At 50.3% G+C, this 11145-nt stretch overlaps 1 protein-coding gene and 1 pseudogene across 1 annotated transcript; both read right to left on the bottom strand.

The window, feature by feature from the left end:
• Nucleotides 1–281: 281 nt before the first annotated feature.
• LOC134507895 (olfactory receptor 14I1-like) lies at nt 282–665 on the bottom strand (the record flags this gene model as incomplete). The annotated part of the gene is made up of 1 exon (XM_063318887.1): nt 282–665. A coding segment is annotated over exon 1 (384 nt), but the record flags the coding sequence as incomplete, so codon positions are not given.
• A 7111-nt stretch (nt 666–7776) lies between these two features.
• Nucleotides 7777–8783, bottom strand: LOC134507793 (olfactory receptor 10AG1-like; annotated as a pseudogene).
• Between the last annotated feature and the right edge of the window lie 2362 nt (nt 8784–11145).

Raw genomic sequence — 11145 nt, 5'->3', positions numbered from 1 at the left:
GCCCTGAAAATCTGCACATATGACAGCACAATGAAAACAAAACACACAAAAGCCAAAAAGCAACTTAATATGAGAAGCCCAGCTTCCCTGAGGTAGGCATCTGAGCAGGAGAGCTTGAGGATCTGGGGGATTTCACAGAAGAACTGGCCCACAGCATTGCCCTGGCAGAGGGGTAGGGAAAATGTACTGGCCGTGTGCAGGAGAGCAGTGAGAAACCCACTGCCCCAGGCAGCTGCTGCCATGTGGACACAAGCTCTGCTGCCCAGGAGGGTCCCGTAGTGCAGGGCTTTGCAGATGGCAACGTAGCGGTCATAGGACATGACAGTGAGAAGATAAAACTCTGTTGCAGCACAGAAAACAAAGAAAAAGACCTGTGCAACACATCCTGCATAGGAGATGGCCCTTGTGTCCCAGAAGGAATCGGCCATGGCTTTGGGGACAGTGGTGGAGATGGAGCCCAGGTCAAGGAGGGCGAGGCTGAGGAGGAAGAAGTACATGGGGGTGTGGAGGCGGTGGTCACAGGCGATGGTGGTGATGATGAGGCCGTTGGCCAGGAGGGCAGCCAGGTAGATGCCCAGGAAGAGCCCGAAGTGCAAGAGCTGCAGCTCCCGTGTGTCTGCCAATGGCAGGAGGAGGAACTGGGTGATGGAGCTGCCATTGGACATTTGTTCACTCTGGGCATGAGGGACTGTTGAAAGAGGAGAAGACCTTGGCAAGTTAAGGCAGACTTCTTTGGGCCCATCCTATTCCATTTCCCAAAATTTTCCCCCAAATGACTTCTCTTTCCTCAGAATAATTTCATTCATATCTTTTTGCGAGATCAGCTTTGTGCTGCCGAGGGCAGTATCGTTGCAGGGGCAGAGATTCAGTTGTTGATTTCCAATCCTCCCTGGATTATTCACTTCTAAGAGAAACAGATTTGGAATTTCAGTGCCCCCTCCTCAACTGAGAGATGAATTTCTCTGTCCCATCGCCCACCCAGACAACCCGGAGTAGAAGATTGGAAGAACAGGATCCTTCCCTTGCAGGTAGCCCCTGCCGTGCTGTGCTTCTTGAAAAATCTCCAGGGAACGTCCTGCAGCGATCTGCAGCTGTGAGCAGCCCTCACCCACGCAGCACCCTCTCAACAGCAGGACCCTCCCCTGCCAGCGGTTGCTCTTTCTCCAAAGCTTCTCCCCACATGCCCGTGGGGGTCTCCCGGGGCAGGCTGAGAGCTGACCCTGGCAGCCGGCAGAGTCCCTGCCCCGGCACACAGACCCACGGGGTGCAGGGACCCTGCTCAAGGACAGCCCTGGGCACCCCTGCCTGCACACCCTGGCTTCACGGCTATTCACATTTCGTAACAAGACCCTTCCTCCCCCTCCGCCTCCTTACAGATCCCATAAGCTGTGGCTGTGCCAGCTTTAGGAGATGCCTCCAGGAACTCCACCTGCAGTGCCCTGCACCCAGAGGCTTACCGTGCCAAGGGCTGCAAGGATTTCTCCTCCAGTGAGCTCTCAGTCATCCTCCCAATCCTGACACCTTTAAGCTCTCTCTCTGCCTCGCTCATCTCCCTGAGACACCCAGGCACTGCCCTCAGACCTATTGCGCTTGGCAGAGGAGCTGCTCCTGGGCAGAGCCGTCTCTCTGAGGCGCTGCCCGCTTGCCGTGAGCTCCCTCCATCCCAGGAGCCCAGCCCAGCTCAGACGCAGAGGACCAGCCCAAGGAGTTTTAATGACCCCTCTGGTGGGATTGATGCCGAGTCCATGAACCCCAGACACTGAGAGGAAGCTGAAAAAACCTCTCAGGAAGTCAAAGTCAGGTTCAAACTCCAAAGTTTCTTGGAGTGTTAATGGGTCCCACTGAGGGACACCACTGAGATGTTGTCCCCAGGGTCCGGTTAGAGCAGAAAACTGGAGGCAGTGATGACAGGTCGAGAAAAGCAAGGTGAAGGTGGCTCTGGTGCTGAGTAACCCTGGATGTGTTTCATTAGTGCAAAGGGCCAAGGCCTGACCCCATCACCCAAAGGGCCAAGGCCTGACCCCCAGCCCCCAGGAAGGGAGATCCTGTCCCTCACTCCTTCCTCAGGGCTCTTCCTGGCACAGTGTGGTGTGGAGATGTGCAATGCCAAGGCCAGCGCTATGGTACGACACCTCCCAGCCTCTGAAGTATGGACGAGGAGGCAATGAGACCCCAGTGCTGGAAGGATAACTTGACTCCTCGTAGGCATCAGTAGCAGAGACAACAGCCATAGCCCAAGACATGAAGAGGTTGACTCTGTTAGGGGCCTTTCAGCTTTGCCACATCCCTGTGTCATCTCCACCACAGGCTGTCCTACGGTGTCCCATCACCTCTGCCTCTTTCCCTGCAGGCTGCAGTCATCCACCCGGCTGCCCCACCTTGCTGCCACCTTCCTTTGCTGAGATCTCACCATCCTCCCTGGCTCTTCCCTGAAACACAAAGCCTTGGGCTGATCCAGACTCTTTCTGGGTGGCGTGTTGCACCACAGCACTGCCCTTGGAATGACATTTCTTTCTCCTGGTGTCCAGTCTGCACCTCCCCAGCTGCATGTTGGGGCATTATTTCTTTCTCATGCTGTTTTCCACGACAAAGGAAAGCTCCACCGGCTCCACCAGCAGCCCTCAAGCACACTCAGGCTACTCCTGTACTGTCCTCAGTCTCTGCACCACTGAGCCCAGGGCCCTCAGCCTCTCGAGTCCTGCCGGCCACGTTATTCCTGATACAGGCCAGGATGCTATTGTCCTTCTCAGCCACGCTGGGCATGCTGCTGGCTCACATCCAGCCAGCTGTCAACTGACACCCCCAGGTCCTTTTTTGCCAGGCAGCTCTCCAGACACTCTTCCCCCAGCCTGTATCGCTGCATGGGGTTGTTGTGACCCAGGTGCGGGACCTGGCACTTGGCCTTGAGGAACCTCATACCATTGGCCTCGGCCCATCGGTACAGCCTGCCCAGATCTGCCTCTGGAGCCATCCTACCCTCAAGCAGGTCAACAATCCCACCCAACCTGCTCTCGTCTGCAAACTTCCTGAGGGTGCACTCAATCCCCTCGTCCAAATCATTGATAAAGACATGAAAGAGAACTGGCCCGATACCGAGCCCTGGGGAACACCACTTGTGACCAGCTGCCAACTGGATTGAATTCCATTCACCACCACTCGTTGGGCCTGGCCATCGCGCTGGTTTTTACCCAGCAAAGCGGGGTAACCTCCAGTGAACTGGGACCTCCCCGGTTCACCAGGACTGCTGGTAAATGATGGAAAGTGGCTCGGTGAGTACTTCTGCCAGCTCCTTCAGTACCCTCGCGTGGAGGCCACCTAGCCCCATAGACTTGTGTATGTCTAGCTGTTGGAGCAGGTCCCTCACCATCTCCCTTTGGATTATGGGGGCTTCATTCTGCTCCCTGCCCTTATCTATAAGCTCAGGGGTCTGGGTACTCAGGGAACAACCCACTCTACTACTAAAGAAGGAGTCAAAGAAGGCACTAAGTACCTCAGCCTTTTCCTCATCCTTTGTCACTATGTTACTGCCTTCATCGGATAAAGGATGGAGATTCTCCCGAGTCCTCCTTTTGTTACTAGTGTGTTTATAGGAACTTTTCTTCTTGTTCTTAACATCCAAAGCCAGTTTAAGTTCTAGTTGGGCTTTGGCCCTGCTAATTTTCTCCCTACATAGCCTTACAACATCCTTGTAGCCTTCCTGAGTGGCCTTCTACCAAAGACCATAAACTCTCCTTTTTTCCCTGAGTTGTAACCGTAGCTCTCTGTTCAGCCAGGCTGTCTTTTTTCCCTGATGTCTCATTTTACATCACATGGGGACAGCCTGCTCCTGCACTTTTAAGACTTTCGTCTTGGAAAATGTCCAGCCTTCCTGGACTCCTTTGCCCTTCAGGACTGCCTGCCAAGTGGCTCTGTCAAGCAGCCTCCTGGAAAGACCAAAGTCTGCCCTCTGGAAGTCCATGGTGGCAGTTCTGCTGACCACCCTCCTTGCTCCTCTGAGAATTGAAAATAATTTCATGGTCACTATGCCCAAGATGGCCTCCAGCTGTCACATCCCCCACAAGTCTTTCTCCATTTACAAACAACAGGTCTGGCAGGGCTCTTTCCCTTGTCAGCTCCCTCACCAGCTGTGTCAGGAAGTTCTCCGCAACGCACTCCAGGAACTTCCTAGGCTGTTCCCTCTCAGCCGTATTGTGCTCCCAGCTGGTATCAGGTAGGTTGAAGTCTCCCACCAGGGCAAGGGCCAGCGATCATGAGATTTCTCCCAGCTGCTTGTACGATATTTCATCCACCTCTGCATCCTGGTTGGGCAGTGTATAACAGACTCCCACCATGATATCTGTCTTATTGGCCCTCCCCCTGATTCTCACCCATAAACACTCAACCCTATTGTCACCATCATTAAGCTCCAGACATTCCTAACACTCCCTCACATACAAAGCCACCCCACCTCCTCTCCTTCCTTGCCCGTCCCTTCTGAAGAGTCTGTAGCCATCTAATGCAGCACTCTGGTTGTGCGACTCATCCCACCACGTTTCTGTGATGGCGACTACATCATAGTTTTCCTGCTGCACAATGGCTTCCAGCTCCTCCTGTTTGTTGCCCATGCTGCGTGCATTAGTGTAGACGTGTTATGTTTTCAGAAAACCCATAACAATTTCTTGTCATTTAGACAACTATTCTATCACCCAGTGACCCCTCCCCACGCAGAAAGGGGAATCAGGGAAAGCAAGGAAACATGAGGGTTGAAATATAAATAGATTTAATAGGACAAGACTAAATAGTTAACAACAATATTAAAGCACCAGTATTAATCCCAATACTAATATAAGATGTACAAGAATTATACTCAGCCAATTCTATCAGTAGGAAGCTGTGCACTCCCAGGAGGGGAGAGTAAATGTCGGACACTGCAAGAGCAACGGCTTCAGGAGGGAGGGAAGGGCTCAGGGGTCCGGCACCGGGGCAAGGACTTTCCCTGCACCACAGCCATCAAGGGAGAGAGAAACGACGCAGCAAACTTTCTCATTTGTATCGAATGTGACGTTCATGGTATGAAATAATCCTGTTGGCCAGCCTGGGTCAAATGCCCAGGCCTCGCTCCTCCTCGTACCTGCACCTGCCAAGGCTTGAAAACACCGAGGCCTTGAATCCCACGTAGCCTAGCTGACTATAAAGCAAATATTTTCACGAATTCAGACACTAGAATCTTCTAAGAGTGACGTTTTCCCAGACATTAGAAGATAACTTAGTCCTGTGTTGCTCAACCCAGGACAAGAAGCACTTCAGCTGGGCTACTGGTCCTGCCACCTTTTTGCTGGAAGAAGGCTTGACTTCTACCTGACCATTCCCAGGCGCAGCCATAGTTTCTAAGCCATCAAAGACCCTTGCCTCTCTGCTGCTGGATTCATCCCCTTTCCCCTTCAAATCTAGTTTAAAGCCCATTTGATGAGCCCTGCCAACTCCTGTGCAAGGATCCTTTTCCCCTTTTGAGACAGGCGTACCCCATCTGTCTCGAGCAGGCCTGGTGTCGTGTAAACCATCCCGTGATCAAAAAAAACAAAGTCCTGCCAAGGGCACCAGGCTCAGAGCCAAGTATTGATCTTCCAGCTCTTCCTGTTGCTTTCCTCATCTTTCCCTGTGACTGGGAGGACCGAGGAGAACATGACTTGCAGTCCTGACCCTTTAACCAGTCATCCCAAGGCCCAGAAGTCTCTCTTGATCACACTTGCGTTTCTTGTTAACAGATCATCTCCGCCTGTCTGAAAAATTAGTAGTGGGTAATAATCTGAGGGTCTTACCAGGGAGGGAAGTTTTCTTTTTATATCTTTAACCTGGGCCCCAGGGAGGCAGCAGACTTCCCTGAGAAGTGGGTCTGTTCTGCATATTGGGCCTTCCATTCCCTTCAGGAGGGAGTCACCTACAACAATGACCGGTCTTTTTTCCTTAACTGAAGATGTTTTGATGGGAGGTGTAGTCTGATTTAACTGTGGTGACACCTCTGTGGACACTGAATTATCCTCCTCGTCATGATTGAGTTCCCCTTGCGGAGCCTCATACTTATTTTTAAGGGTACCTGGGAAGGTGGGGGAGTTATTGGGGAGACACACCTGCTTCTCTGGGCAGAAACACGTTCCTACAGCCCCCTCTCCTCTAAGTTACCTTGTTCAGCTAGGCAGAGAGAAGACAGGGAATTGGCTGTCCACCATGTGGACTTGTGTATGTTCAGGTTCCTCAGCTGGTGGAATGCTCAGTGTTAATCTGCCTTTGACCCCGATCTGTGCATTCTTGGCTCCAGACCTGGAATCCAGTTCCTGTCCGTCATTGAGTCCAGTCTGGGACTTCCCCAGTGCCTGACAGTGACATCATCCTGGGAGCTTGATACAGTTTTTCTAGATATTGTATCTATTTCATTATTTCCTTTTTATTTTATTACGAGTATTTCATTAAAGTAGATTAGTTCCTTCTAAACTCATAAATCTCTTTCTTTCCTTCCTCTCCTCGGAGTGAGAGCTGGGGGAGAGCATCTGTCGTCCATCATTGGCCAACTCGGCCTAAACCAGGACAATACGGAAACACACTTCAGTGCTGCATATGCATTTGGGCTAAAAACCCCCACTGGGCTAGTTTTTCAGACAGTTGCAGAGTGGCAAAGCAGATTCGGCACATAAATGCTTGTTTTTGCTGGGGTAGAGTTGATTTTCTTCACAGTAGCTGGTATGGGGCTGTGTTTTGGATTTGTGCTGGAAACAGTGTTGATAAGACAGAGATGTTTCCATTATTGCTGAGCAGCGCTTACACAGCACCATGGCCTTTTCTGCTCCTCACACCACCCCACCAGCAAGTAGGCTGGGAGTGCATGAGAAGTTGGGAGGGGACACAGCTGGGACAGTGGATCCCGACCAAAGGGATATCCCGTACCATGTAGCATCATGCTCAACCATATAAATCTGGGGGAAGAAGAAGGAAGGGAGGGATGTTTGGAGTTACGGCGTTTTGTCTTCCCAAGTAACCATTACGTGGTATGGAGCCCTGCCTTCCTGGAGGTGGCCGAACACCTGCCTGCCGATGGGAAGTAGTGAATTAATTCCTTGTTTTGCTTCGCTTAAGTGTGCGGCTTTTGCTTTACCAATTAAATTGCTTGATCTCAGCCCCGGAGTTTGCTCACTTTTACCCTTCTGATTCTCTCTCCCATCCCACTGGCGGGAAGTGAGTGAGCGACTGTGTAGTGCTTAGTTGCCAGCTGGTGTTAAACCACAACAAACAGAAACTTTACCATTCTCTGGGACCCCATTCCAGTGCTGGACTGTCCTCCTGGTGACCTTTTTATCTTTTATTTTTATGTCAGGTTAGTCAAGAATTACACAACTCAGAGCAAGACATCATAGCAGGGGGAGATGCTTTGAAGCCCTTCATATCTTTGAACAATTTTAAGGCGATTCCATGCAGGGATGCTATAGAAGATAGCCCGTGGGGTCTAGCAAGCGATTTCTCAAACGTGAGGCTGGTCGTCTCTTCACCACTTGTCTCACTTTCTGGGCATCAATGGCTACTGACCATGCTTCGACTATTTCCCTTTAACATTATTTGGTCAGACACAGCTTGAAGTAGCTGTTTGCATTAAACTACTCAGAGGTGCTGAAGATGCTCTAGAGTACAAAGATATCAAGGTGGGACACAACATAGGAGGAATGCCTCAGGACACCTTTCCCTTCTTGAGGAGGATGAAAGCCAGGCCGGACACATGGTTTTGTTTCAGCAGGTATGAGATGCCTTTCTTCAGGCAACCATGTAGCCCAGTGGGACTTTTTGGGGACTATTTGAGAGGATTTTACGTACTCTGTAGTACCACTTTGTCCGTAGGAGTGTCTTCAAGGCAATTCTCACTTCCTTATTCCTCAGGCTATAGATGACAGGGTTAAACACTAGGGTAAAAATTGTGTAAAACAGGGCAAGGTATTTGTCGGTGTCTACGGAATCCCTTGACCGTTGCTTTAAGTAGACCACTGTGGCCGAGCCATAGAAGAGTGTCACCACCACGAGCTGTGAGGAACAGGTGGAAAAGGCTTTGTATCTGTGCAGAACTGAAGGTATTTTCAGAATTGCCCTGATAATTTTAATGTAAGAAATAACTATTAAGGAGAAGGGAAAGATTGCAAATACCAGGATGATGGTGTACAGTGTCACTTGGTTCCAGAACGTGTCTGCACAGGCCAGCTCCAGCAGAGGGGGGACATCACAAAAAAAGCGGTGAAGGTCATGGGATGCACAGAGGGCAAAGTGAACACCTGGTAGGTCTGTCCTACTTGCACTGGTACGACAGCCACCCACGACCCCACCACCAGTCTGATGCAGAGACCCCTCCTCATGATGAGGGGGTAGTGCAGGGGGTCACAGATAGCTATGTAGCGGTCATAGGCCATGACAGCCAGAAGAAGGCACTTGATGCTGCCCAGCAACACCAGGAAATACAGCTGGGCAGCACAGCCAAGGAAGGAGGTCCTGCCATCCTCCAGCAGGAAAACCACCAGCATTTTTGGCAGAGTGACTGATGTGTAGCAGATCTCCAGGAAGGACAAGTTCCTCAGGAAGAAATACATGGGGCTGTGGAGGCTTGAGTCCACTACTGTGATGAGTGCAATCAGGCTGTTCCCTGTGAGGACCATGAGGTAGATGACCAGGAATACTGTGAAGCACAAGCCCTGCAGGCTGGAGTGGTCAGAAAATCCCAGAAGAATGAATCCAGATCCACCGGTGTGATTCTCCAGGCCTTTTCTTTGGGGCATTTTTCCTGCACAGAGCAATTCAAACAACAGGCTCTCAGAGGATGCTGGTGGCCTGTCCACCATCACAGACACTTCAAGCCTAGAGAAAGACTACAAACATCAGCATACACGCCATTGCAGGATTAGGAGAGCTCGACCAAGATAGGCATGAATGTTTGGAAATCTAACGTGGGTCGCTTGCGGAGGGGAGGTTTGTAAAGAGAGAGAACAGAGTCCTTGAGCCTGAATAACTGGGGGTTTTATTGTCATATGGGTAAAAGAAACTTGACTTTCTCTTTTAGAGGTGATTTTATTAAATAGAGTACCTATTGAAAGATGAGAGAAAAGGAAGAAAAGAGACAAATACTAGTGCCTTTAAGGACAGCCTTACTTACGTTCCTTGTCCAGATCTCATCAGAGGTGCATTTAATGTAAGAACATTAAGAAGGAATAGGGTTAAAAGGGGGGAAGGATGAAAAAGGGGAAGACAAAGGAAGGCAAGGCTAGGCAAGGAGAGGCAAACAAGCCAAAGCAAGGCAAGGTATGACTTGATGCTTAGACCTTAGTGAGAGAGATTAATCCCAGCTCTCCTCACATGGGAGAGCTCATCCCCTGACGCTGCGTCCACACACAAAGATCTGGGAGACTATCTTAGATCTGAATCATCAGTTTTTGCCTAGTGAAGGGTGAATCCCGTCAGAAGTAACACAGGCTTCCCTCTGCCAAAGAATCCAGTGACACTGATGCATCCATGGCACATTTAAACAAGACAGAGAAGCAGCAGGTTATGCTTAAATTACCAGTTTTCAGGGTGCTAAAAGACATTTTTGTGCAAGCAAGAAAACTGCTTTATGCAGGTTTCAATCATACGGAGGAGAAAGTGATTAAAAGCGTGTGATATCCCCATGACACCCAGTTTTCCCGCACAGGTCAGGCATCTATAACTTTTGAATAAGTCCCGAATCATTCAGCGTTCCCAAACCTGCTGCTCTGTCGCTTGGATTTCTGACAGCTTACAAATGCAGGCGAGGGCCCATTCACTCTGATCCCAACCCTGCAAGCCCTCACAGAAGCAGAGCAGTGCTCTTGCTGCCCAGGGAGCTCAGCCTTCCCTTCACATTGCCCCCTTCCCAGAGCAGAAGGGCTTCTTGCTGGGCACACCTGAAGGGTGTCAGCTACAATCAAGCAGCACCACAACAGCAGGTGGCTTCTTATGGAGAAGGGACTCAGCTGAGAGATGTTTAAGAATCTCAGTTTGAGGTGGGGTCAAGTGGTCATTGCATGAGGAATATGCCATCTGCAGCCTGGATATCTAGGTAACTCAGCTCTTGTCAGAGTCAATGGAGAAACAAGGAACATAGTATATGAGAGAACTGAAAAACAGCTCATCTGACCCAAGGGTCTGACTTGGGTGACACACAGTGGTGCCTCCAGATCATGAGGAAGCGAAAGGCGACTGCTCAGGCCTTGAGACAGCACTGACAAGGTGATACCAGCTTGTCTGTCCATCCCAGTTGTGCTCCCACTATGCTCAAGTTTGTTTCTTTTGTGACAAACTTATATGGTAATCATTGCCTGATAGGATGATACAGATTTCATTACACACGTGCTGTTGGGTTAAGATAAGTGTTAGGTCAGGGTTAGTTAAGGTTCATGTTCAGGCTTAAATTAGAGCTAGAGTTCACGTGGTTTAGGGTTAGATTTCAAATAGGTTGGGGTTTGGTTAGGGTTAGGGTAAGGTTGGGGTGCGGGTTACAGTTAGAGTCGAGGGTTATGACCTGGGGTTGGGGTAGAGCTAGGGTCAGGCAGTGATTAGGGTTAGGATTAAGATAAGGTCAGGGTTATGTTCAGAGCAGGGTTTGGTTACGGTTCGGGCAGGGTGGGGTTAGGGTTAGACACCTGCTGGACAGTGTGCGTCTTGCTGTGCTCCTCTTCCAGTGCGTGCCACGGTCATTAAAATCCCCAATAAGACCTGGCAATTCTTTGGGTTTCTTGAATAAGCCTTTCTCCGCTTCCTTATCCTGATTGCAGGTGCTTTGTCTCCCACACTAAGAGGCCTCTCCTCTGATCCTCACCCACAAAGGACTCACCCAACCTCTTGCACATCCCATAGAGGAGCTCCATAAGAAAAGACAGCAGGAAAAGATGAAGAGTTCACCAATCCCAGTTTCAGCATTGAGACAGCCAAAACTCAGGGGAGGTCTTGTAGGAGCAACCTCCTGTAAATCCACCCCCATCATACTCGTCTCCCTCCCCTTTTATGTTTGCCGAATTAGCACAGCCCACCCCACTCGTTATGGGGCAGTTCCATCTCAGACGTCTCCCCCTCCCGGCTGATGTGTAGCATCATTTGGGTGGGGAGAGAACTATAGTCATACATGTT

This window comes from Chroicocephalus ridibundus, chromosome 28 (genome assembly GCF_963924245.1).
Source record: "Chroicocephalus ridibundus chromosome 28, bChrRid1.1, whole genome shotgun sequence".
In the NCBI taxonomy this organism is placed as follows: Eukaryota; Metazoa; Chordata; class Aves; order Charadriiformes; family Laridae; genus Chroicocephalus; species Chroicocephalus ridibundus.
The sequence above is the reverse complement of the archived record's forward strand: the minus strand, read 5'-3'. Positions and strand labels throughout refer to the sequence as shown.